Source organism: Emys orbicularis, chromosome 12, assembly GCF_028017835.1.
Source record: "Emys orbicularis isolate rEmyOrb1 chromosome 12, rEmyOrb1.hap1, whole genome shotgun sequence".
In the NCBI taxonomy this organism is placed as follows: domain Eukaryota; kingdom Metazoa; phylum Chordata; order Testudines; family Emydidae; genus Emys; species Emys orbicularis.
This window is the reverse complement of record NC_088694.1, coordinates 3971459-3998351: the sequence shown is the minus strand read 5'-3', so window position 1 is coordinate 3998351 and position 26893 is coordinate 3971459. Positions and strand designations below refer to the sequence as shown.

The 26893-nt window shown below is 47.0% G+C and overlaps 2 protein-coding genes across 3 annotated transcripts; one reads left to right on the top strand and one right to left on the bottom strand.

Moving 5' to 3' along the window:
* Positions 1 to 2178: 2178 nt before the first annotated feature.
* Positions 2179 to 10858, bottom strand: ZGPAT (zinc finger CCCH-type and G-patch domain containing). Its single transcript, XM_065414488.1, has 7 exons — positions 10800 to 10858; positions 9164 to 9957; positions 8074 to 8207; positions 5678 to 5836; positions 4368 to 4499; positions 3049 to 3457; positions 2179 to 2317 (listed from the first exon to the last, which is right to left on the bottom strand). Exons 2-7 carry the CDS (start codon positions 9796 to 9798, stop codon positions 2179 to 2181), a joined length of 1608 nt encoding a protein of 535 aa, XP_065270560.1. The 5' UTR covers positions 9799 to 9957; positions 10800 to 10858.
* Positions 10859 to 11153: 295 nt separating this feature from the next.
* ARFRP1 (ADP ribosylation factor related protein 1) lies at positions 11154 to 26604 on the top strand. Of its 2 annotated transcripts, XM_065414405.1 has the most exons (8): positions 11154 to 11244; positions 13139 to 13238; positions 13635 to 13722; positions 14207 to 14289; positions 15666 to 15747; positions 16352 to 16422; positions 24893 to 24993; positions 26422 to 26604. In XM_065414405.1, exons 2-8 carry the CDS (start codon positions 13146 to 13148, stop codon positions 26507 to 26509), a joined length of 606 nt encoding a protein of 201 aa, XP_065270477.1. In that variant the 5' UTR covers positions 11154 to 11244; positions 13139 to 13145; the 3' UTR covers positions 26510 to 26604. The 2 variants fall into 2 exon arrangements, with proteins under 2 accessions (XP_065270477.1, XP_065270478.1); XM_065414406.1 differs by lacking the exons at positions 24893 to 24993; positions 26422 to 26604 and adding an exon at positions 16856 to 17421.
* Positions 26605 to 26893: the final 289 nt, after the last annotated feature.

The following is a 26893-nucleotide window of genomic DNA, read 5'->3' as shown; positions in this document are numbered from 1 at the left end:
GAATACTAGCAAAAGATAAGAAGCTCCTGTGCAAGACTCCTCCACCCTGACATGCTTTTCCAGTACCGGATCTCTCAGAGACAGATAGCCATGTGGAGCTGTTAATCTTATCACAAATTGTCACAAAGAGCACTCGTATGAGACCACTAACTGTAACTTGGGAGCTAAGTGCATTAACCTTCTTCACCACCTGTCTCCCATTTCCCACCCCAAACCAGCTCTGAATTAACCCAATGCAGAGAGAAGACCCATACTTAGTCACAGAATGATAATCCTTGTGGTGTTGGTGCTGATTAGTTGCAGGCTTGGAAGGATACTGATGTGTTCAAGACAAAATCCACATCACCTTCATTTACACTGTAAACAGAAGAGATGAAACTTCAGCTCCTGTTTAGGGTCTTAGGATAGTGCCCATTGCTGTAGGATCGAGTGCTTCTCAGGAAAGGACAATCACGAAAGATCTAATTTTCTTCCCGCATCCCTAAAGTAGCCAAGAATTTAGCGTGTTTTTTTTTAAATGTATTTTCTCTCTCTCGTTCTTGCCCTCACTTCCTTTTCTGTCTCCTTTGCTACTCTTAAAATCACAGGGGGGAACTTCCACACCTCGGTCTGAGGCTGTGAAAGCTGTGGTCATTTTAATCACCCCGGCAGTGAATTCAATTGCCCTGACCTGTAGCCAAGGAAGCACTGTCTCCCGCTCTTGTGACTGTGACCCTTGAGGTTGACAGCTCTGTAATCCTTCAAAGGCATCTGAGAGGTGGAGATAAAAAGGCAAAACAAGTCTCTTCTAAGATAAAAGGGGTCGGATATCTTTTACTTTAAAAAAAAAGTGTTTTCTCAAGACACCTGCAAAAATTACAGAATCAGAAAATAAAGATGCACAGAAAAATACTCAAATGTATAGGCCACTGCCTAACACAGAATGCCTGACAGAATCAACACCTCCTCTACAGCAAGAACCGGCCACCACTGACAGAACCTGTCTGGGAGATTTTCAACTGCCTGAGATTATCTGTACCCACTGCAGGGCAGGAGAGTCTGCTCAGCTCTCCTGCCTCCAGGATTGCATGAGCTCTTTCACAGGGATAGCTATGTGTGGTGGGTACACCTGGACCTCGGGTCGTTTTGTACGGTTCTGTGGTGTTTCATAACAAGGAGAACCTACTTGTTCACACAGATATCTAGAGCAGAAAAACTCAAAGCAGCCAGAGTGAAAGCAAAAGGCTGACTGTAGTATTGTTCCTGGCCGGCAGGTATGTAGCTGACCTGTTATGTACTTAGCTGTTTATGTGGTTACCACATTCCCCTAACTCTGGCCCTCAGTGCTGTGATATGGAATGGGGTAGCATACCATATCGTCACCATTAGCATGCAGGCTGACTTAACAGGGAAGCCTAAACCTTTTGTACAAGGTTGGGACCCAGTAATACTTTTGCAGTCAGCTGGCAATAGTGCAAGGCCTGGGGATCTCAGAACTGAACACTGCCCTGCCTCTTCTCTTTCTGTTCAGTGTGCTGGCGCTTTAAAGAGCTACTCTAAATATCACAGCAACATCAGAACTAGTAGGGACAAACCCAGCATTGACTCCTGTGTCCCTGAGTGACGCCCAGAGCCAAGGACAGAGGGACGCTGATAGCTGAAGTGACCTGCCCTGGTTTTCACCAAAACCAGACCGTCTTTTCTGCAGTGCTGGAATGTGTTTGGGACTCAGTTCCCAGCCTAGTGGATAAACACGCAGACGCACAACCCACTGAGTCTCCAAGGCAGAGTGACAGGCCATGGGGCTCCCCTGGCTCTTCCCACCAGCTGATCTGTGGACAACCATGGTATCACCCGGGTGGCTATAGACTCTCTGGATGGAGAGAACTACCATGGTGATAACTGGGAAAAGGGAACAAAAGCAAGGTGCAGGGGCCTTTTTGTATAGCAGGTCAATGTAAGCAGCTTGGGTCTTCTGAACACCTTCAGGAGTGAACAAGTACTCGCGCCCCCCCCCAGGAATGCTCAGCTCAGACAGCATCTGTTTTTATGGAGAACTGCTGCTTTTCACCCCAGTTTCACAGCTGGGTTGCCCAAGACCCAGAGGTGATGGCACAGCTCATCCCGGTTCCAACGCACTGAGTGCTGGCTCAGACATAATGAAAACCAGTACATCACATCAACACCTTTCCTTGGAGACTAGAACTCAGTCATTTTCTTGTGTGTCTCGGCTTTCTTCTGCTCCTGCTGCAGGCTGGCCTCCTGGGCCCGCAGCTGCCCCAGCTGCCTGTGGGCACCAGCTAGTTTCTCCTCCAGCTGGGCCGTGGCAATACCGTGCCTGAAAGCAGAAGACAGGCACATTAAGGATATCTAGCATGTTAAGAACAAAGGCTCCTCGTTAACATCTCCATTTTACTGCTAGGAATCCCAGTCTCAGCAGTGGGTGGATGTAAATGACCCGCTGGGAGCCATGAAGTGTCAGATATCAAGCAAAACAAAAGCCAGAGAACTGCAATTGTTCTTGCCATAGTACTCATCACAGAAATGCTACAAGGATGGCCCCAATCAGGGTAAAAAAAATGAAGAGAAAATTCTGCAGGACTCTGGAGGGTTCTCCTCCTTCCTCGATTTGAATTCTTGCCCAGGGGTCCTTGCCTTCTCAAGGCAGCAATCAGAGACACAATCTGGTCCAAGTCATGGTTTGGAAGCTTTTGTCTACCACTTTATTCTAGGCCTCCTCCCCTGCCAGTGGTTAGAGTAGGAACAGTGACAAACACCTTAGTCTAAGCTTAGCTCTTCTCCTACAGACAGCCACCTCATAGAATCCATAGGACTGGAAGGGACCTCGAGAGGTCATCTAGTCCAGTCCCCTGCACTCATGGCAGGACTAGGTATTTTCTAGACCATCCCTGAGTCCCCATTCTGGGTCCCCTTCAAAACTGTTACATTAAAAAGTAACACAATCCAACTTTTCACCTTCAGCTCCCATCACCTGCATGATCCGCCCCCAGCCTAAACAACAGGCCACCCAAAATCATTCTGGAACCTCAACCAGGGACTTCCCCATACCGTCCAACATTGCGTGCCAGGGCCTCCTGGATTCCCCTGATGGTCTTCTGCGTTTGGTCAATCTTCTCCACTGTCTGGAAGAGGCGGACACTGAGGGCCTTCTTGGTGCTCTTACTGGCGTGGTAGATCTCCTTGTTGTTTCTCTCCACTGGTGTCATTCCTCCATCCTGCTCCCCAGAGCCCTTCCCCTGAAGCTTCTCATTCAGAAAGTCAAAGACATTGCGGGGGGGCTTGCGGCTCCCTGCAGAAGGACGGCCAGAATGGTTTGCCTTCACTCGCCGTTTCCTTGACTTAGCTGGATCCAGCTGCTTCTTCTGAAGGATCTCAGCACATTGGTCAAGGGACTTCCCTTTAGGCAGCACTATGGCTTGCACTGGCTCCACTCGGCCCTCAGCGTTCTTCCCCAAACCTGAGGGAGGAAGAAGGGCACCAGATAGAAGCCAAATTCTAACAGTAGAGTCTTTCCACACACCAATGATTCCTCCCAATCCACCTCTGCACAGCTATCAGGCTCAGAGCAACAGAAAACAGTCTGTTGGGGCTCAGTGCTGCTACCCTTGAAGTCAACGGGAGCAGTGTTGGACTATACACTTGTCACTGCTGAGTGACAAGACATAAGATGCACCTTCCCCCATACACACCTGCTTCACACACAAGAACCTCAATGATACAGAACAGGGTCATGCAGCTGAGGTGTTGCAGCGAAGCCAGGCTTAGATTTGCACTGTCACCTCCTTAAGCAGAGAAGACATTCCCTTTCAAAAACAGGTTCAGTCACTCCACAAGAACAGGAGGCAAGCATGGGCAGCAGGCTGGCTTCCCAAGCCCACTGGGCTCAGCAGAACTTCAGTGCAAGTTGTCTCGAGTTAGAAGCTGGCTCCACCGGCTTTGAAGTCTGTGTTTGGGGCCAGAAGTCCCTGAGCCAGATCCCCCATTACCTAATGGCCTACAGGACAGCTGAATAGTTAAAGCTCTACTCTAACAGCTTTAATCATTTGGCCATTGCTTTAAAATCCCCTCCACTGATGTATCACGGAATATGAACATCAACACGCACACACCTGCATCCCCCCCAAACAGCGGTATTAAGACTTTATCCCTTAACTGTACAAGGTCATTTTTTCAGCACCACCACACGTGCAATCCTGCATTTAGTATTGAATGCATCCCGCATTCTGGGCCTGATCCAAGCAATGCTAATTAGACTTACTGTCACCCCATTCCCCGACTCTGCAGGAACAAGCCCCTGGTCCCTTTGTGAGGCTGGGATTAAGAAGCAGGCTCCTAGTCCTGCAGGGATTTTACTCTTCTGCCCTTACCTTTTCCAAACTCATATCCCATTTGAGCGAGTAGTTTGGAGCCGATGCCACGAGTATGGGCCTCCCAGCCACCAAAGGAGGAACTGCAAGCTGGAGCCCCTTCCCCATTCTCCAAGGGCCCCGAATCGATCACTGCAGCACAAAACAGAGATTGAGTAGTAAGGCTGGGGCAGCAAAGCACCAAGTGAAAACCTCAGCAGGCGTGACGCTGTGAGCAATGTTGCAAAAACCAGCAACCTCTCCCGCCACACAAGCAACTTCACAGCCTCTTCTTCAGTCCTCTGCAATACAATCAGTTCTGCCCCCCCCCCCCAATAGTTCCTACTGAACAGCCACTCCCTAATCCATCAGACCAGGGGAGGAGCATGAGGAGTAAGCAGGGTTTTAAATGCTGGGGTTCATGGGGAGATCCCTATTTACTACACACAGAAACCCCTAAGTCAGGCAGAATCATCCAGCAGTGTTAGTAGATCCTTTCCATGCTCCTGGGGTCCGGATAGATTTCACAGCTTCATCAGGACAGAATTCAGCATGCAGAAGAGCATCATTCTGTGCCTCCATCGTACTTTTAACAGATTCAATGGCACGGAGGAGCCTTTTCTCTATTTACCTAAAATTAAGGCTCCCAGGACACGCCCTGTTTCTATGATGTCGTTAGGGCACTAACCAGGACTGGGGAGAGCCAGATCCCGGCTCTGCCAGACTGCCGGTGTGACCTTCAGCAAGTCACCTAGGGAACGGAGGCACCCAGAGGAACCTGCACAGTGGCGATAACAGCACTGCCCTGCCTCACAGGAGAGGTGCATTAAAGATTTCAAGGCGCTCAGGTATTACATATTTACATGGCACCCATCACTGTAAGACGAACAGATGTCCTGGGAACTTCCTTTGGAAATTTGAAGTCTCCTGGTTTTTCATTTAATTTTCAAAACTTTATTTTAGTAAATAAGTAGCTCGCGCAGAGTCACACAGCAAAACTGCAATAAGAACGCAGGGGTTCCTACTCCCAAACCCCATTTCACTCCGGTATACCCTCTAGTCCCATTGGGGCTGAAATATGTTTCTTTTTCATTGAAGCTATTTATCTGCATCAGCTTAGTGAAAATCATTAGCATGAAACATCACAGCTATTTTAACTGGAGACAGTGATATGCATGATACTTAATGTCCTCTCATCTCCTCCTGCAGCAGAACAAGAGGAAAAAAACATTGTCAAAGTTCTACTAAGTTGGGCAATGGTCCAAGAGGACCTGAATTAAAGGGCAGACTTTGATCACTGACAGTTGCAGTTCACTCTCTGCCTTGTCTACCTTTAGCATAGCCAGAGTCATCCACGTTGTCTTCCTCAGACTCGGGAGAGGAAGAGTCTTCCTCGCTTCGCAGTGGTGGCATGATGCCATCTCCCTCCACGACAGCCTCCTTCAGCAGCAATGACTCAAACTTCACTGTGTAGTAACCACTGTCAATGTCTGCGGGAGGAAAAGCAATGGACTGCATGAGAAAATCTCCACGAAATTACTCCTGGGGGAATTCTGCACATCTGCGGACGTGCAGAATTTATCTGTCTCACATAATTTGGTATTTTCCCGCATAAAAACCCTTTTGCCTAAGAAGTGATGCAGTTCTGCCTTTTGTCCACCAGAGGCCGCTGTGGCGCCATAACAGCCAGCAGCGTTCACGCCGGCTGTTCTAGTACCACAGCGACCTCTGGTGGGTAAGAGGAGGAACTGCAGCACTACTTAGGCAAAATGTATTTTATGCGGGGAAAATACAAAGTTCTATGCCCAGAATTCCCCCAAGAGTAGAGTTCATCACAGCACCCTGCCCGCAGAGCCAGGTTAGGACAGAGTGGAGCACACAGGGCTGCTGGGGAGTCACAGACGGGTTCAGAATGGTTAGTGAGAGTGCCAGTCTGGAGCATGAGCTCAGGAACTAGTGCAGGGGTCGGCGACCTTTCAGAAGTGCTGTGCCGAGTCTTCATTTATTCACTCCAATTTAAGGTTTCGTGTGCCAGTAATACATTTTAACATTTTTAGAAGGTCTCTTTCTACAAGTCTATAATATATAACTAAACTGTTGTTGAATGTAAAGTAAATAAGGTTTTTAAAATGTTTAAGAAGCTTCATTTAAAATTAAATTAAAATGCAGAGCCCCCCGGACCAGCGGCCAGGACCCGGGCAGTGTGAGTGCCACTGAAAATCAGCTCGCGTGCTGCCTTCGGCACACGTGCCATAGGTTGCCTACCCCTGAGCTAGTGGGATGAGAGTGTTGAGCCTGGGGACAGGGGCTGCAGAGACCCACAAGGAGGGGAGGTGCGGTGACTGAATGGGAGAGGCTTGGGGTCAGCCAGGATCTGCATGCGGGAGGCTTCCCAATACCCTAACAATCCCTCCCCCCCACCACCATAAAAACCTCCCACCTACACCCAACACCCTCCAGGTTCACTCCTAGGCTCCTCCTTCAGCTCTTCCGTTACCCCTGGCCCCCAAAGCCTTTGCACTGCTTCTGACAGGTGCAGGAAATACAGTTCTGTATTGTAATTTAAATGAATTACACAAAGTTCTGTACGAATATGCCTAGTAAGGAATCTAGTTGTCAAAAAACAATTACCAGAATTTGTGTGTGTGTGTGTGTGTGTATTGTTACAGACATACTTGCTGACAGATATTTTGAAATAAATTACGAAAATAAGTGTAACTGGCATAATTATGTTATTTTGACAAATACAATATGTAGAATTTTCAAATATTATGGGCAGAATTTTTAATTTTTTGGTGCATAATTCCCCCAGGAGTACGAAATGTAACTAGAGGACCATGTTCATCCCCTCTTAGCTAATCGCACTGACTTCAGTGGAATGACACCTGGGATGAGTTTGATCCAGGAACATCTATTTGGGGGTTTCTGTTGGAAGGTGGAACCATCATCACCCACTGCTACCATCAGATACTGCCACATGATACAAACACAGAGCTAGGGCCATAGTAAACAGCACTAGGGTCATCACTTATCTTCAGTTTCTAATGGTACCAGTGTGTTTCACAGCATCTGAGCACATTAGTCGGAGTTTGTTCTTACAGAGGAAGGAGGATAGGTTTGGGGAAATATAAGAAATGCTACTTCACAGCAGCTTTGAGATGAAGCATGAGGAACAAATCCAACGTCCCCATACACACAGTGAAGCACCAGTCTAACACTCCTCTCGGTGACTGGTGTGCAGGTGAAGTTCTCTGGCTTTGTTTAAACTGGAACTGGATTAAAACAAGAGCCAGTGGTTCCAAGTATCTAATTTCAGGATTTGACAAGATATCAGGAATGATATTCGGACAAAGCTGAACAGGGGGTAAGAAAATAAAGGACAATTTACTGAACGTCTAGTTGTTTGTATTGATTCTTTCATTCTCTCTTTTTCATTTCTATGTCCTCTATTCTGCTACTATTCTCTTCTCCCAGGTCTCCCCAACTTTCCCTCTAGACCCCTGCCACCACTTTTCTGCCCTCCCATCCCTAAATCCTTCTCTGGTTTCCCTTTCGTAAAGATCATCTGCCTTTGAGGATCTCAAAGCACTTTACAAACCTTAATGAATTAAGCATCACAACATCTGACCATCCTTTGCTCTGTTTATGTCTTAGGAGTTTCGTTAAAATGAAGACTGAAGTACTTCTGTTCACCTTTCAACACCCACCCAGAGAAAACAAGACTCACCAGTGATTTTTGCAGCATACCATATTCCATCATGATGTTTCGCCAAGCAGGCTGAGCCCACTTCTAGAGAGCCGAGATTGGGCTCCTGAAATGGATGAAGCTCGTCCACAGATACCACTTGCCCATGGGAAAACCTGCAGGGGATATAGGGAGAAGCAATCAGATCTGCCCTGGTCTGAAAGGGATTCTAGAAAAAGTTTCCTTCCCTTATGGAAGTATGGGCAAATTGTCTGCCCTGTCCTCACCAATAATCGTGAATATCTTACCACTAGAATAGTTTCAACTGCATAACTTATCTTCACTGTGTCTTACGGTACGTCTTCACTACCCGCCGTATCGGCGGGTAGCAATCGATTTATCCGGGATCGATATATTGCGTCTCGTTAAGACGCGATATATCGATCCCCGAACGCGCTCACCGTCGACTCCGGAATTCCACCAGAGTGAGTGGTGGTAGCGCAGTCGACGGGGGAGCTGCGGTCGTCGATCCCGCGCCGTGTGGACCCCAGGTAATTCGATCCAAGATACTTCGACTTCAGCTACGCTATTCGCGTAGCTGAAGTTGCGTATCTTGGATCGATCCCCCCCAGTGTAGACCAGCCCTTAAAAAAAGACTGTTTTATAGCATTATTGTATTCTATTAAACAAGTGTCACATTCGACCCCAGAAGCAGCCGCATTTCACAGGCCAATGACAAATCCATTAAAAAAACGACAAGGTTCACATCTTTTAGGATAAAATGCACTAGCTAACCGCAAAGTTCTTATTAAGATGTGTTATTTTCCCTACAGTAGATTTTATTTTTTCCTCTTTAGCCAATATTCATTTAGCTACCCAATATACTAGAACTAATCCTTGTACTTTTCCCTCTAAGGATTTTCCATTGTCTCCCTGGGTTAGCTGAAGGAGTGTACACCCACTGACAGAACAGTAAAATGACAACACTTTAAACAAATAAAAAGTTGTTGGCAAAATTACAGCTGATTTAAAAACCAAGTAAGGTGAGATATTTACAAGTGAGAAGTTATTCCCATTGGCTGACATTGCCACTAATTGCCCTCTTACTACACAACAGAGATAAGTTTTTTACCGACAATTCTCTTTAAATCTGCATTTGCCATCCAAGAAGAATGGACAAGGCTTCAAGGACTTGTGAGTTGGGTAGAGATACAGCACTCGGACTCCTGCACTGCCATCTTCCAAACACTCTGTCCCCACAATCATGGCATTATGGTACTCCAGGGTACCCCATGGACTGTAGTACGGGGCTTTAACCTTCATCCCACTCACTTCCTCCTCCTCTTCCTCAGAGGCTTCCTCCTCTTCACTGTACTTTGATTCATTTTCCCCATCAGCCTCTCCATCTTCCTTTGGAGAGGCCTCGTCTTTAGTACTCAATGGCTTGAGTTCAGCAATAGCTTCCTTAAAAGCAGCATACTCCTCATCATTGCAGGACCTGCCTGAATTACTGTCTTGTTTTAGGTGACCTGCTGGAGAAATGGAGGGTGCATCTGTGTCTAAAGTGGCCAGTAGTTTACTCTTTTTCACTGACACCAGACTGGATTCAGTCAGTTCTATCAATTGTTTCAAATCCTCCTGCAGTTGGATCAAATCAGATTGCTGTGATGGATCCGATCCCGCCCCTAAAGCAAGCTCCACTTGCTGCAATTGTGCTTTATAGGTTTGAATTGCTGTTTCCAGACTCTCCTCATCCATTGTTATCATGCAAAAAGCTGTTTTGCTGATTCCTGTCTGGGAATTCAGTACATACTCAAGTAATTTACTAGATAGTGATGTAAAATATTGAATCTTTGTCCAAACTAGCTGTCAATCTTCTCGGTAGTCCTGTGTTTTCTTCCCTTTGGTGCAATCAAACGAAGATCACTGCAGTGAACAAATATAATAAAGCTGTGTTAGAGAAAGGGTTCACAAGAAAGGTAGACATCCTAAATTGAACAAGGTATCTTTAATACAGACAGCTACCACCACGTGGCATTATATACACCTAGCACGAGTCATGTACATTCAACCTGACATATCGCATTTGCAAAACTGCAAATGAAAGTGCAAACTATGAAGTTTTTAACTTAGCTCAGGGAATTCAAGCATGATTAGTTATGAAGAGAGAAAAACATTAGCATTGCTTCTCTGTCCTTTTAAACCTGCAGCCCCATGACATGACACCATCACTGCCTATCTCCTCTTTAATCATATCTTCCTGCACACTTGGGCACCCACTCAATGGCATGCAGCATCTCACCCGCTGTGGAACTGGGGGCAAAAAAACCTGTGCGGCTCTCAACCTGCACCTTTCCAATGCCTCCCATGCTCTGCAGGCCCCATCAGGAGCCACACACGTCTTCCTATTCACTGGGGGCACAGCGTCTACCCTACCACAGAGGTGAGGCGCTTAAAATCCCCCTCCCTTATTGCCTCCTGCTCACTGGGGTACAAGACAGGGGGGAACAACTGCCAATACTCCCCCAGGAGACCCAGCCCCTCCCCAGCCATGGAGACCCCGGGGGAGCGGTAACTTCCAATCCCCTCATGGGACCCAGCCCCTCCCCAGCCATGGAGACCCCGGGGGAGCGGTAACTTCCAAACCCCTCATGGGACCCAGCCCCTCAGACCCCGGGGGAGGGGTTACTCCCAACGCTCCGAAGGGGGCCCAGCCATGGAGGCTCCCCTCAAATGTGAACGCCCCCCACCCCCAAGACCTCACTCACCTCGGGCCTCCGCCTCCTGCTAAGCCGCCGCCATTGCCAGGGTTTCCGTCTCTCCCCACAGAGTTCAAACGATAGATACCGCCCGACTTCCGGCTAGAGCGGACTTCCGCCTTTGCCGCCATCTTAGGCGAGAGGGGGAACAGTCCTCCAGCTCCTCCTCCACTGGTATTTCCGGCTGGCGGAGGCAGGGACGCCTAACGTCGGGTGAGCGCGCGGAGCATTCTGGGAGTGGTAGTCCACTAGGCCTCCCGCTTCCGAGTCGCTGGCGCGGGCCGTCTGAGCCGGAGGAACTACGTTTCCCAGGGTGCCCGGCGGGACGGGGGTGCTGCCCACCCAGGTGGGGGTAGTGGGCGGCCGCGGGGGAGCTGATACGAGCCGCAGCAGGAAGCGTAGGGGCTTCGGGGCCGCTGAGTGGCAGGAGGAGCCGCCGAGACCCGTCACCCAGGTAGGGGGCGGGGCCTTCACTGCCCCCCAGCCGCCGGCTCCCGGGCTCCCCCTGCCTACGGGCGGCAGCCCCTGGCCTGCCCCAGGGCGTGACTGGCTGCCAGGGCCGGGCCTGGGTCGAGCTGGGTGGCCCCGGGGGTGGGGGAATCTATGGGCACGGCCCAATTCTCTGCAGCCTGGGCCAGGTGACCCTTGGGGGGGAATCTGTGGGCCCCAGTTCTGCAGCTGGGGCCAGGTGGCCCCGGGGAGGGGGAATAGATCATAGACTATCAGGGTTGGGAGGGACCTCAGGAGGTCATCTAGTCCAACCCCCTGCTCAAAGCAGGACCAATCCCCAGACAGATTTTTACCCCAGTTCCCTAAATGGCCCCCTCAAGGATTGAACTCTCAACCCTGGGCTTAGCAGGCCAGTGCTCAAACCACTGAGCTATCCCTCCCCCCTATATTGGCCCCAGTTCTGCAGCCTGAGCCGGGGGGGTCTGTGGGTCCCGGGCCCAGCTCTGCAGCCTGAGCCAGGTGGCCCTGGGGATGGGCTTGGGGGTCCTGTCCTAGACGTTGGGCTGAGGGGGCCCTGTGGGTCCTGGGACGAGATGCTGTGACTGCAGCCTGCTGTGTGGGGGTGGGCTGCCGTTCCTGGAGAGCAATGCTCCATCTTTAGCCGAGCAGCTCGCTGGGGCTCCCGGTCCCAGCAGGTGTGACTGACTCACGCTGGCTGAACGACTTGTCCCCAGGAAGGTTTGCGGCGAGCTGGGACTGTAGATGCCACAGGCTGCCCTTGAGCATTAAGAGTAATCTCCGTTCTGGTCAAGATGGGACCCAGTGCAAGGTGGGACCTGGAGTCTCAGGGCTGCATCCCCATAAGGGGCAGTTGCAAAGTGTTCCATTTCACATGAGTCAGGTGTGGCCCTCTGGCTCCCAGGGAGAGGCCAACCCCCTCCCCCCCCCCCGTCATAGGTGTGGAAGGGCAGGCACCTTCAGTCATAGAGTTCAGCCTCCTGCTATCACAGGCAATCCCATCATATCATCCTATTCATAAACTTAAAGTAAACTTGGCCTTGGTTGGGCAAAGTGTGTGTGCACATCCTGCTATGCAAACTTCATGGAAGAGTTCTTGTTTGTATAGCAGCCATCTGGCTTTGTCTGATTCTGCCACCCTCACTCAGGGTACTGACTAGTCAGTTTCACTGTCTGGTCCTCATGCATGGTGATGTAATGCGTATACTGCAAACACGGCAACAGGAGGTCCTGCCGAGGAATGTTTGAATTCTGACAAGAAACAGTTTTCATAGGCTTTTAAAACACAGGTCCTGTCTGCTCAGTGTAATCATTAAGTATGCCCCAATATGTCTGCTCAGAGTCAGGGGTTGCCCTCTGCATTCTTAATCAAAATACCCGCTCTCTGCACATGTGTGGGTGCTATGCATCTGGCTGTCACCCTTCCTTTGCGGAGGTAGCTACATTTCAGAGAGCTATCTAGACACACACTCACGAGTTCTCAGCTCCCATTTAGTCACCAAAATAAGTGGCTAGATTTTCAAAAATGCTCAGCAGGAGAGGTGCACGTTAGGTGCTGAGCTCTTTTGAAAATCTGGCCACGAGTGTTGTGATAGAGGCTGCTGGGTGCTGAGCATATTTGAAAATCTGGGCCTATTTAGATGCCTAAACAAGAGTTGAGCTCTTTTGAAAATCCACCCCCAAGTATTGAGTTTGAGCACTTGAAAATCCGGCCTTGAGGTCAGTCTCCTAGAGTCTGTGACTTGCTCTGGGATCTCCCAAGGTGAGGTGCTAAATAAATATAAAATTGTATTATCCTCTGGCAGTGAACAGCATTATACAGTTGAATGGAAGGCTCTGGGAAGACTCATTTGCTGATAACGTCTTGATATTTGTTGCAGGAGCAGGATGTATACGCTGCTGTCTGGACTTTATAAGTACATGTTCCGTAGGGATGAGTACTGCATTTTGATCCTTGGGCTGGACAATGCGGGGAAAACGGTATGTGCTTTTAGTTACCTGTTAACACGGAGGGCACATGCAGCCCCACTCACTCCTCCCCAAAAACACAACTGTGTTACCGTGGCCAATTTCTTCCCTGGTGTCACTTCAGTTGTTTCAATGGTGTTATCCCAAGTATGAATTTGACCCCCACGCATCTAATTTTAGTACAATAAGCCTTCAGAGACACAGAAGCATGGGCTTCCTTAAGCACATAATCACCTGTGAACTCTTCCATGGCTCTGTGCTGTAATGGGAAAACTAAGGGCTGTGTTGTGTTCTAAGATTTCATGGAGAATCCTGATCCAATAGGGGGAGAACAGGTCTTGAATAGGATTGTCCTTGCCAATAAAGTGTATATAATACTAGCTAGTTTTATTTCTTCTTCCCTTCCAGACCTTCCTTGAGCAGACTAAAACCCGATTTAACAGGACCTACAAGGGGATGAGCTTATCCAAAATCACTACCACTGTGGGCTTAAACAGTAAGTGAATCTGTTTAGAGGTTCTTTGCCGCCTCCTACAAAGTTAGACAACTAGTGATTATTCCAAGAGTTTACACTGTGAAAATAATTCCTGATAAGAGCAACCCGACCAACACCCCACCTGCCCACACATGCTTTAAAGAGCAAATGGACTTCTCCATCAGATGGAGAAAACATGCTGGATCTGAAGGCGAGTGTGATGATGCTAAGCCAAATTCGGCCCTGTAACGCCCTTGAGGTTAGTTAGCCTGATTCGGATCTTATTTACACTGGTGTAACTTCACTGAAATCAATGGGTTTGTATCTGCTGATACCAAGGTGAATTTAACCCGCTAATGATAGGTACTGCTATCCTGCTGAGAATTAACAGTGTGTGTGATGACTCTTCCAACCTGCCTTCCCTCCTGTGGGACTCTGCCGGCCTGCCTGCTTGAGAGAATAGTCAGTCTGCATTGGGTTATTTTTTCTTTTTTCCCTGCTCTAGTTGGTACTATTGATGTGGGCAAAGCCCGGCTAATGTTCTGGGATCTTGGAGGGCAGGACGAGCTGCAGTCCCTCTGGGACAAGGTAGGGGAAATAACTTTTCTATTTTAAATGTTTTGTGTCTCAGAGTTGCAGAGAAACAAGGTTACTTTATAATTAGCCAGCCCTGCTCCTTAGCACTGCCCCTTGTGCTGTTGTTCCACTTGTCTGTTTGAGAGTCACAAAAATTAATATTTAACAGTTACAGATAGTTTTACAGACACTAACTACTTCTCACAGCACCCATGTCAGGTAAGTACCACTATTATCATCCCTATGTAACAAGTAGAGGAAATTGGGACAGAGCTTAATTAACCCAGAGGTTGTTATGTGCACAAAACCACAGAGAGACGTGGTAGCCTAGCCTGGATAGCTTCTTAAAAGATATGTTATTAAATGTAAAATAGGGATATTGATCCTGACTTTCATTATATAGTGCTTCTCACCCACAATCTCAAAGTGCTTTACAAGAGCTAGGTATTATCGCTCAAACAGGAGTTACGGGTTTGATGCAAAAATTATTGGGGGAGCTTCTCTGGCCTGTACTACAGGAGGTCAAATAGTCCCTTGTGGCCTTAAAAATCTATGAAAGCCAGTATTAGAACTCAGGAATTCTTGGCTTGACCATGCCTCTTGGTTATTACAGCACTGTGCAAAAGTAAAGTCTGTAACTGTTATCAGCACCGCTCTCCATCCCTAAGAACCCTGCGTGCTGGGCACTAACCTCTCCAGCAGAATCCTGGGTCGTGTTATAAGCTACATTGCCAGGAAGAATTATTACACACCCTTCACAATGGCATCTGGCGGCTGTCCAATGTAAAAATTGAATAAATGTACCTGCTGGTCAGCCAGACAAGCCACCTTTACTGTTGGGGGTACTTGTCTGACAATAAACGGATCCTCATGGCTGCCGGATCAATAGTTAACAAAACACTTGACTAAACATACTTTGTACCGTGCTCTAAAAGCCACCCAATCCACACTGTGGTGAACTGTTGGGTGAGGCCAGCTCAACAGACTCAAATCGGTTTCCTGGAGTTTTGTCATCTCTACGTAGCCCTTTGTGAATTTGGGCATATCAGAAAACATCCACACAGCTGAGTACCGCTGTTGGGCTCTGCCTAAGAGAGCCTGTGGCACTGGAATAGCACAAGGTACTGTAAGTCGCGATTGAGGTGTATGGGCAGAATTCAGTAGGAGGAGCAGGCAGTGCATCTTACCTGGCTGGAGAGAGGAACTTCGGCAGATCTGTGGGGATGGAGCTTGCAAAATCAACCGCTGGACTGTGCCTAGCTCTAGCTATTTGATCTCGGTCCGTCTCTTTCATGAGTACCAAAAATCCTATTAAAATCACATCAACATTGAAAAGAGAAGCAAGCAGCCCCAGCTGTTCGATGCTAACACCTGTGCTGTGATTTCAGTACTATGCTGAATCCCATGGGGTCATCTATGTAATCGACTCCACTGATGAAGAGAGGCTCTCGGAATCTAAAAGAGCTTTTGGTGAGTACGCTGGGCTTTTACCTGTAGTTATGTTCTTTTCATTATATCCTATGGAAACTTCCTCTTATTTCAGTAAATCCCTTCCTGCCACTCTGATTGAAATATACAGTTGATTTTATTATGCTTGTGACCACCTATGTGCATAGCATGGCTTGCAGACTGCGTGGTCATTCTTTGCAGGTATACGTTTTGAAATCAATGGGGCTGTTTGGGCGTGTTGCCTGTTCTGTCATTGACATTGTTATTAACAAAACCTTTAGTTGTAGTCGCCTTTAGTTGTCCTGGATCTTTCCTTGGTCTTGTTTTCCTCGTCTGTCAGCATTTTGTCCCTTATTCCAAACATAGCAAATTTTTTATAACCAGGTGTTAACCTATCCAATTAATACCTGCATAAAATACTCACTGTTGATCAAGGTTAAGGGTGGAAGTTGTGATGTTTTTGTACCACGATGAATTTGGCTCTAGAAGATTTGGTTAAATTAAACTGTGATGCATGTGGTGCCTTTCACTCCTGTCTGTCTATCCAGCCAATGTAATTTTTGAATTTGGAGGAGTCTGTGTGTTCTAGAGTTACCTAGACATTGCCTGTTTCTGTGCCTTACAGAGAAAGTGGTCACCAGTGAAGCTCTGGAAGGGGTTCCCATACTGGTGTTAGCTAACAAGCAGGATGTAGAGGTAAGATCATCTCCTGAGGTGCCACCCCCATAGATTGTGTTCTCAACTGAGCAAATATTATTTGAGCTCAAAAAAGGTGGGCCGTGTATTCACTCTGCATTTGTTTCATGCTCTTAGGCTGGTCTCTGCTGAGCGATGGCAGTGCGTAATTGCTGTGAATTTAATGTTCAAGTATTTTCCTCTCCCCCTCCCCCCCATTGTAAAATGACTCTCTAGCAGATATTTCCATCTTTGCAGTAGCTGTCGTGTACTTTATGTAAACACCAACACAGTATGTGACTGTTTTTTTTTAATATTGACCTAATACAGCTGATCCAATCTTTGATGAGTAATAATACCCAATGAAACTCTGTTTGTGCTGTGCTCATGTAACATCATACCAGCGTGACAACTCATGTGATGAGATGCTCTCATTCCTCTTTCCTTTAACCAGACCAGCACTACTCAATGAGACAGCCTGTGCTACGGCGCTCCATCGGAAAAAGCTGTGGATTGCAGAGGATACAGCCTGTTTTTTCTTGGGTTTATAATCTCAAAACTCTCTTGGATATCTAGAATTACAGAATAGACCTATTGTAGTTCCAGATCAGATTGTGGATACTGTTTGGGTGACAGTTTGCTGTTCTAAGGAAATATAAGACTTCACCCGTCTCTTTCCTTTTTGCATATGGTCTACCTGGAATTCCAATAGCTGCAGTACCACCTGTCATCCTCTAGAGGGAGCCAGATACATTTAATAGGCATGTAGGATTTTTAAGACCAGCTCACTGGTCTAACAGGTCTCGTATCCTACTTCTGGCAGGAGTCAGTACCTGATGCCTCAAAGGAAGTTAATGCCGACTGCCCTCTGCCCCTGCGTAAAGCCCCTGGCTAGATCCCTCATGACTGTGACGTACCTTTCTGACCCCTGAACCCATCACTTGATGCCTTAGGGGATTTGATTATCCTTATTTTAGAACATCGGTACAGATGTTATCACTCTTAAATGTAACCATTAAAAAAATAATCTAGCCCTAATCAAGAGGCCGCATGGTCTAGAAGAATTAGTATGGGCCTGAGAGCCAGGGCCTCCTGAATTCTAGCCCTAGTTTTGCCACTGACTAGCTCTGTGACTTGAGGATGTCACTGAATCTCTTATTTCAGATTCTCTGTCTGTAAAAGGAGCTGCTTTACTGTGGGGAAACTGGAATATAAGCTGCCATGAAACACTAACTTACACCAAGGCCCCATAATCCATTTCCATCTTCGCTCTCCGATTCAGCCACTCACAATCAGTCATACACACTGAGTCCAAGAACTGTTCCAGTTTGCCCTGGCACTTCAGAGTAGCGGCATTTGGCATTGTCAAAAGCATAAACTACAAGTTCAATGCAAGCAGGCTGCACAAGGCTCACAGGAGCGTGGAACCCCACCACTGGGATATTAAGAGACGCTGTGTTGTATCGGATGTATAGTCAGTGCTGATCTGAATCTTCAGAATTAGAACTTTTTGCATTTAGATTGGCTGAAGACAGACTGATTTGGTGACAGAGCTATGAAACCTCACGGTTTCTCCCACAAAGATATTTCAAGTGGTTTTGAGTAGGAATCCCTAATGTTTAGAAAAGCAATCAAACAAAAGGTAGACTTATCATAGTAAAACCTGCATAAATGTGAACTTACCCTCTTTTTCCCGTGTGAACGGTATTATAAAAATGTCAAACCAAAACTTCTGGGCCACAATTATATTGTGGGAAAATTGTGGGGCTGAAACTTCATGCAAAAAACATTTCATTTTGGAAAACTGTGACCTGGCCATTTATAACATATGGTGAATATTGGCTGTGGTATGTAAATCTAGGGAGATGTGGTCATTGCAAGGGAATCGTGTCTCATTTCTGAAAATTATGTCAAACTCCAGAGCTTTGGAGAGCTCCCTATTTTTTTTTTTTTTTTGGATAGGCCTTACAGAAAGACATGGGAGGAGTATTGGTGAATAGCTGTGTGTTCATGGAGTTTGGTGATCTTGCCTAGTAGTTGTTAGTGGTGCAGAATTTAGGAAATTTGCCTCTTCCTGCCCCTACTGGCAATTCCAATTTTTGATAATACCTAGTTTATGTAGCACTTTTCAGCAGTGGATCTCAACATGCTTAATAAAGGAGGCTTGTATTAATAGCCTCATTTTACAGGTGGGGAAACTGAGGCACGGAGGCGGTGACTTGCCAAAGGTCACCTAGCCTGTCAGTGGCAGAGTCAGGAATAGAACCCAGGTCTGAGTTCCAGGCCAGTGCTGTATCCACTAGGAAACACTGCCTCCCTACTATTTTAACCTCTCTATAAAATAAGATTATATGCTAGTAAACAAAGAATACCATGGCAGATGGGGTATGCTGGTCATGCATTTTCTTTTCTTTAAATGTTTCTCACAGTCAGGGTTGCTGCCCATCCTGGAATTAGCGGAACAGTCCCAATCTTATTCCTGACTTGTTAGTCAGTTGCTCATGAGGCATTTAAAGAGCCCATATTTATTTCAGGCATATTCCTGACGCTGTGGCCCTGCAACACCAGTCGAGGCTATGCAAATAGACAGGGTCCCTACACTTGGAGCACTTCCCCTGCGGCCCTCTCCAGATCCTTCATAAAAGGATTTAAGCCTGCTCCTAAGATTTAAAAGCAAGACCATTTTGGGAAGTGACTGTGTCTTGGAAACAGCCATTCTTCATAAAAGGGATTTTGTGGAATTGGCTGTTTATGGAGAGCTGAGGTGCAGATTTATTCCTCAAGTGAAAACACTGTTTCCCCGGTTATGTGACTTTGCTTTGAAATAGCTAATGAATCTGACCTTTCCAGAGCAGTCCTTGTGTGGGTTGTATTGTTGTAATGACATGCTGTTCTATGTGCTCACCGATCTGGTTTCCATCACCTTGTTCTTAGTTTAGATGGTTTTACATCAGAAACAAAATGACGTTCTAAAACATCTCTTTACAAGAGTGAGGGAAAAATAACCGTAAGCTATGCTGACGTTCTCTCCCAACCACGAAACATTCCAATGTGTCTGGCCGAAAGGAATGGTGATGTACCTTCCTTCTCCACTGCCTTTTCAGGATCCCAATTGATGCCTTCCTTTTGGAGGCTGCGATAGAGCAATTGCTCTGTCAAAAGTGGTGTGTCCCTGTATCAACAACCTACATCTGACCCCACAGCTGTTTTTCCTCTTGAGACAAAGTAGGATAAATCCTCAAAGCACATTCATCATCCTAGTGCACTGGCTGCTTAATGAAGTCAGCATAAACCCTGCTTTGGTTTTCCTCTGACCTGCATTTCCATTGAGGGTCAATGATTTCCTGGTTCTATAAGTCACAATAACCATCATAGCCGGGGCAACAAGAAAGAGAAGTGACCGAAAGAGAGTAAAAGTTGTTTCCTAACCCCCTGGATGACTACAGCATTCAAAATGACTATTAGGGAGGGGAGGGAGTGGAGCCTCTCCCAAGTTTGTTCGTGCAACTGAGTGGTGAAAACATCTCCCCCAAGGACCTTCGTAGAGCTCTGGACACGGTGAAGTAGACTGACTCTCTGGGCCTCTACATTGCAGCACAGAAGGGCTTCCAGTGGCCAAACATGTGAAGTTGATAGATCATGGAGAATGACCACCCGCAGGTGGTTGGTGTGCGTGTCCCTTGGAACTACAGTGCTTTTGAAAAGCCTCCAGGCTGGCTATTTTGCACAGGACAGAGCGAGCAGCAGTGAAGATGGTCTTTATTTCTCATCCTGCTTTCTTTTGTTCTGGCCAATTCTCCAAAGCCTGTGAGTGGGAGCCTGGGATATCTTCTGAAAGCCTAATCAGTTTCCAGCTTATATTGAGTCTAATATCAAACTAACCTGGTGGTGTAGCGGTGTCCACTGTTCCACTTTGGTAAGGGTCAAGTCTGTAAAGTCTTGTCCCTTCTGCAGGGGTTGGATGAGAGAAGTCACCACCCTACTATTGTGGCACAGCCCCTCTGTTGAGCAGTAGCAGATGATGAGGCCTTGCTTGTTGGCTTCTGAGTGGAGGAGAAACCAGTGATGCAGAGTGTCAAGGCTCCTTCCCCACTCTGAACTTTAGGGTACAGATGTGGGGGCCTGCATGAAAACTTCTAAGCTTAACTACCAGCTTAGATCTGGTCCGCTGCCACCACTCCCAATGTGCTAATTCCCTTCCCTGGGTAGCCTTGGGAGACTCTTCACCAATTCCCTGGTGAATACAGATCCAAACCCCTTGGATCTTAAAACAAGGAGAAATTAACCGTCCCCCCTCCTTTCTCCCACCAACTCCTGGTGGATCCAGATCCAACCCCCTTGGATCTAAAAACAAGGAAAAATTAATCAGATATTAAGAAAAAGGCTTTTAATTAAAGAAAAGAAAGGTAAAAGAAAACCCTCTGGGAGAGATTAGCATACCAGCTACTCTCACAGACAACAGATTCCAAACACAGAGGATGTTCCCCTGGGCAAACCCTTAGTTACACACACAAAAAATACCCAAATACCCAATTTGACTATTCCTCTAATTGCACAAGACAGGTTACAAAGAAATAAACATAAACCTATTTATTTCCTTCACTAATACTCACTACTTAATAAGAGGCTGAATTCTGCAGCTTTCCCACTCTGGTCCAAAGTGAAACTCAACAGACAAAGGGAACTTTCCTCCTTCCCTTTGAACCATCTGGTCCTCCCATTGGTTCCTCTGGTCAGGTGTCAGCTAGGCTAGGTGAACTTCTTAACCCTTTACAGGTAAAAGAGGCATTAACCCTTAACTATCTGTTTATGACACAGAGTCTGGCTATATTCAAAGTGTAACCTATTGACTGTATTGACACACATACCAATCCTGGAAGACAGAGATGCCAGCAGTCTCTTCTTTCAGCAGTCTCAGCCCAGCACCAAAGCCTGATTCCCAGGGAGCAACTCTGCCTCTAGAATTGACTCGAACCAGAGCCCACAGCAGAGAGCAAATGCTCCTGGTTTGCACACCACTCCCTCTATCCCAGAACCTTGGGCAGCCAAAATCTAACACCAGTATTTTCTTCCAAGACTAATGCTTGCGCACAGAGAAAAAGAACTTGGAAGACTGGATGTAACAATACCACCAGATGATGCCTGCTGTAACAATAGTGTGCCTTACTGGCCTATTTGGATCGGTACAAGTGAATTCATTGAAGCTGGTACACTTTGGACCTAGCTGGCCGTTGTGGTACAGTTATAACGCTTGGGGTTGTGATGTTGTGTGGGCTGTCTATGTGCCCACACTAGCGGGAAGGGGGAGATTAAAGGGGGAATATGCAGTTGAGAGGTAAAAGCCCCCTATTTCTTAAGGCCTAGATCCTGCCATTCAGGAGAGTTTCTACAGCTTGGGGTAGCGTATGTGCATATGCCCCCTCTGCTCTATCCCAAAATACCAGTTCAGGCCGTAGAACTGTTATCTTCCCTGACTCCAGATCGTAACACACAACATCCTACAGGGCCCTCTCACCTCTTCTCTTGCATCTTGCTGCTCCTTGGAATTTCGGAGATTCTGAAAAGTCACATCGGACGTTATAGCGAAATGAGTCAGTGCTCTCTGCTAGCCACAAGCCTTCTGTGGAGACTCTGATGTAACTTATCAAAACATGACAAGCTGAATGTTGTCCCTTCAACTTCCATTACCTCAGAGGTTTTAATGTCCATCAGCTTAGCACTGCAAAGTCGCACTTACGAAAAAAAAAGTCATGTTACAGTAAATGCTACGCATTTCCTAGCGGGCGTAGGCAGCACTCTTCATCCTCGCTAGTACTGATCTTGGCCTGAATTTCCATTTGTCGGGAGGTGATTAGCTCTGCCCTTCTCGTTGCTCAGCGAACATTGTGCTGGGGTGACTCCAGTGGCTGAGAGGATGCCTACAAAATCTGTAGGGGTGCAATCATTTCAGTGTGGTGGTGGTCTCACTCACCTTCCAGACCCTCTGTTGTGAGTTCTGCCTCTCCCAAGGACCCAGTCCCACTCACAACACAGTTAGTGTTCGAGTGCACCACGCAACAGTTAGCTGTTCATCAGGTGGCTGGACGTGTCGTAATTTACACATTGCAGCTGGTTAAAGAAGCGTAGAGCTGATTGTTATGGCTCCATGGCTGGTGGATTGTAGCATATGGTCTAAGTAGTACAGTGGATTTGTACACTCTCCTTTCACTACTGGAGAGCAGGAGTTCAAAGCCCAACTTGGGGCACAAGAGCAAATGGTTTCCTATTAGTCCTGGTTGGCTCACAGGAAGTTGCACAACTAGCAGTCACTGTTCGAGCGCAAGACAGGGCTAGAATAGCAAGGGGAAGGGCACAAGGCCACATTCAGGGCATTGGCTGAGCTGGGCAGGGAACCATATGCTAACCCTGGCTCAAACTGCCAATAGCCCCTCGCTTTCAGGAGCATTGAATAATAACGGTACTCCCTTACAGCACGCCTCCTCAGAGGACTCACCTATGTTAACCATGCAATGCCTCAGTGCACTGCACTAGATATCAAGGATCATTATCCCCAGCTTGCAGACAAGGAAGATAAATTTAAGGTCTAGCCTTGTAGAGGATGGATTTTCTTCTGACGGGCACAATCTGCACAAATTACACTAGTAGCGTTCTTTTTCCTTGTCTGCATTAATTGTGAGTGCAAAATCCCCCTCCTTGGACAGATAAAGACCTGATTTGCTCCTTGGACAAGATACTTAACTGGCTCAAAGGTAGGTGTGAGTGTGTAACCAGCTGCAGGTTCAAACTATGCTTGCAAAGAGGGAGGCTAGGCTAATGCCTAGTTAAAAATAAAGCACTTAAATGACCTGTCCAGGACTACTAAGAGTATCAGTGTTGGAACAGGAATTAGAGCTTATGAGATCCCAGCTCCCAGACTTTTGCTTAGGTCACCACATCTCCTCTTCTCCACCCTCCTGCTCTAATTTAGAAATGTGGAAACTCTGCATTGGCCTGTGTGTCAAATCATTTCCTGTGGCTAACATTCATATGTACATTAATCACCTTTTAATTAATCTTAAGTCTGTTTAGGTCTTTTAGAGGCTTCTTAATTAATCATTGCTGGTTTCTGGAGCCTGAGCTCCAACTGTCTTTTGCTTAAGTATGTAAGAAAACGTCAGTGTGGCAGTTAGCAAGCAGGATGCGAATAATGATGAGATCATGGCTTTCCGTTGACAGACAGACAGTGTCACTGAGGGAAGCCAGAAGGAAAATTTCAACAGCTACACTTCCATTTGACCCTAACGTGTTCTGAAGTTTCCGCAATCTGTTTGATTAGCATCACCTTACAGTGACAGGAACGACACTTAGAGAGGTGAGAACTACAGGATTCCAGTGGTGCCAGGAGGAGGGGAGAACCAAAGTTCTCTTGCCATTCTGACCCGGGAGGACGTAAGCTGAAAGCCTGATTCATTATTCTGAGAAGGTTCAAGCTTCCTCATGGCAATGTTGTGTCGGGGAAGGTTGGGAGCAGGGTAGGTCACGTTGGCCTTCATCTCTTTTTATTCACTTACATGTTCTAAAATCCACTCATCCTAGCAATCTGGGCACGTGTACAACATACCTGCACCCAAGAACTGGTCAACCTATGTCAATCAAGAACAAACTGACCCAATGGCATAGAAAGTATGCAGGCAAAGCGAGTTCCAGAGTCAAGGGCCAACTAAGAAGAATAGACTACCCCCCACCAGAAGAAAAGTCTAGGGAGGCCACATCAGCTGATGGAAATGTTGCAGAGACTTGAGATGACATTTGAGCCATTTTCTTTGAGTGCTGCTAGTGCACTCAATGCTAAGGAAACACCATCCCTTTCCCAGGGTCTGCTACAGAAACAGACAAAGCAGTTCCTTTCTGTCTAGGATTCTGGCCGGAGCTGGGGTTGGTGCAGGCCCCCCGTTGAGGTGGTTTTGGAAAGGCTTTGTGAAGTTCAGGTGTTGTAGGGAGTGATTTGGAGGGCTTGTTTGGTGGATGGGAAGAGGGAGCCTTTCCATGCACATGGGTTGGAAAGGGATACAGAGGGTGCTCTGCTCTGTACTTCACTCCGCAGGGGATATCGGTCTGTGTCACTAACCCATTGCACAATTTGGCATGACAGTGTCTACTTGGGAGAGGCCTGTGCCTTGGAGAGCCAGGTTAACATACCTAAATCTAGACGTGTCTGAAGCTAGTGAGGTCATTGCTACACTTTCAAAAACATTAAAGCTCACTCCAAAGGCAAGAGCATTCAGTTTCAGATGGAAATAAATGAGGATGATGCTGTGATGCTCTGGTTAGCGATGGTCAGAAAGCAGAGTCCAAGTGGAGCACCCTGGACAACAGCTGAAAACCTCTCTGCTTTCAGTAGGAGGCGGAATACTGGAAACTGCTCTGGGCACAGTAGGCTCCATTTCGGAGGGGTGGGACAACGATCTCTATTGTAGCATATGAGGGTTATATTTTATGGCTTCCCTTACAGACCTGTCTGTCGATCCCTGACATCAAGACAGCGTTTAGCGACTGCATTAACAAAATTGGGAGGAGAGACTGCCTGACGCAGGCCTGCTCAGCTCTCACTGGGTAAGTGTGGGTCTGGACAGTGTCCTGGGGAAATACTGCCGCAACCAAGTGTATGTTGCTCGAATGGGCTAACCACTTGCAGGGTGCTCAGAAAAGTGGGACAGGGAAAAGGACAGCATTATGTGGGTCTGGTAAGAGTCACACAAGGGAGCCCTGCTTCCTTGTCAGGGCCTAGGGATGTCTGTGTGCATTGCTCATCTGCACTATGGCCAGGTACCCTCCCTGGTTCATGAACGTGCTCAGTGCTATAGGACCTTGAGACTCTGGATTGTGCAACGGTTTGTGACATGGCTTTATTGCTTAATGACCCAGCACCATGATCCCAGTTGCATGAGTTAACTTTGCCGCAAGCCTTTTTCCAGAGAAAACCAAATGGGAATATGACTGCATTTGTGACACTGGCAGTGGGAGGGGTGGGTGAGTGTCCATTCTCAGAAGAAGAGAAGTAACTACCCTCTTGTCATCCTTCTGGTTTCTCAGGCAAGTGATGTACTTACATTTCTAAGTAGATACGTCTGAGAATAATACTGCAGCATGAATGCACGGGTGACTGAGGTGCTGCTTGTGGTTAGAACAGTGGGGTAGAAGTCAGGTGATCACCCGGTGTAACCTTGAAAAAAATCACGTAACTTCTCCAAATGTTGCCCTCTGTACAGTGGGGCTAACAATCACTACCTACTTTGTATAAAGCTCTTGAGTCTTGGAATGAAAAGTGTTACTCTGTATAAATGCAAAGTAGTATTATGAGGGCTTGTCTACATTACCGGCTGGATCGATGGGCAGCGATCGATCCAGCGGGGGTCGATTTATCACATCTAGTCTAGACGCGATAAATCAACTGCTGAGCGCTCTCCCATCGACTCTGGTACTCCACCAGGGTGCAAACATTTTAATCTGAGGAATTTTCTTTCCCAGTGCTGTTCTGAGTTTGGGGTTTGAACTAATGGAAAATTAATTGAGAAACTCAAACCGTGTTGAACCCTGGCAGAGCTGTGAGTTCCCTGGAGCACCCAGTCACACAAGGGAGCACTGCAAACTGGACTCAAGTGAGTCTGGGAGGTTTGCAGACCTGGAGACAGAGCTGGCCAGACATTCATAGTAAAGTCCCCACCTTGTCAAATGTTGAGTGATTTGATGCTTTGCATGAGACTTTCACGCAGCCACTAACTACCAGCAAATTGGATCTAAAACATGGTGTATGAGCTGGGACCCAAATTAAAAGGCATAAACAGCAGGGAACCGAAGAGAAGAATTTGTAAAAATTTTTAAATTTGATGCATACAACTGAATCCTGTTCCTCAGATGCATGAGAAGCCAGTGTAATAATCCAAATGAAAGATTGCAGGGAATAGAGAGAACTAAAGGTGCTGGGGTGGATGGTCGGCATGGCGGGGACAGTGACTCTGCTTTTGTCTTGTGTTTCCTCAGCAATGGGGTGAACGAGGGAATCGAGTGGATGGTGAAATGCGTGGTGAGGAACATTCACCGGCCGCCGAGGCAGAAGGACATCACGTAAGAAGGTGCTGGGTACCTGAAGCACAGACAGCTTCTTCCCATTCAGACTGCTCTTTCTACAGAAGAAGGTCCACAGGACTCCTATTACACCTGATTCTTTCGTAGTTTGTTTGTTTTGGAGGCAAACATTCTTTTTCTATATCTAAAAAGAACTGTAAGAGCAAAGGATTTGGACTAGAAATGTTTCTAGCATTGTGTATTAATCCCTTGGCCTGAGAGCACACAGCCTTCCCAAATACTGAGTGGTAACTCATGCTGCAGCCAGGCCGTGCAAGTGCAGAGGATTTAGAGATTTCTACTTCATCGCTTTAGGCTGTGGGATGTATGATTCTTGGGTTCTTAATCTAATAGATGCGAGAGACCAGTTCATTGGATTCTCATGTTC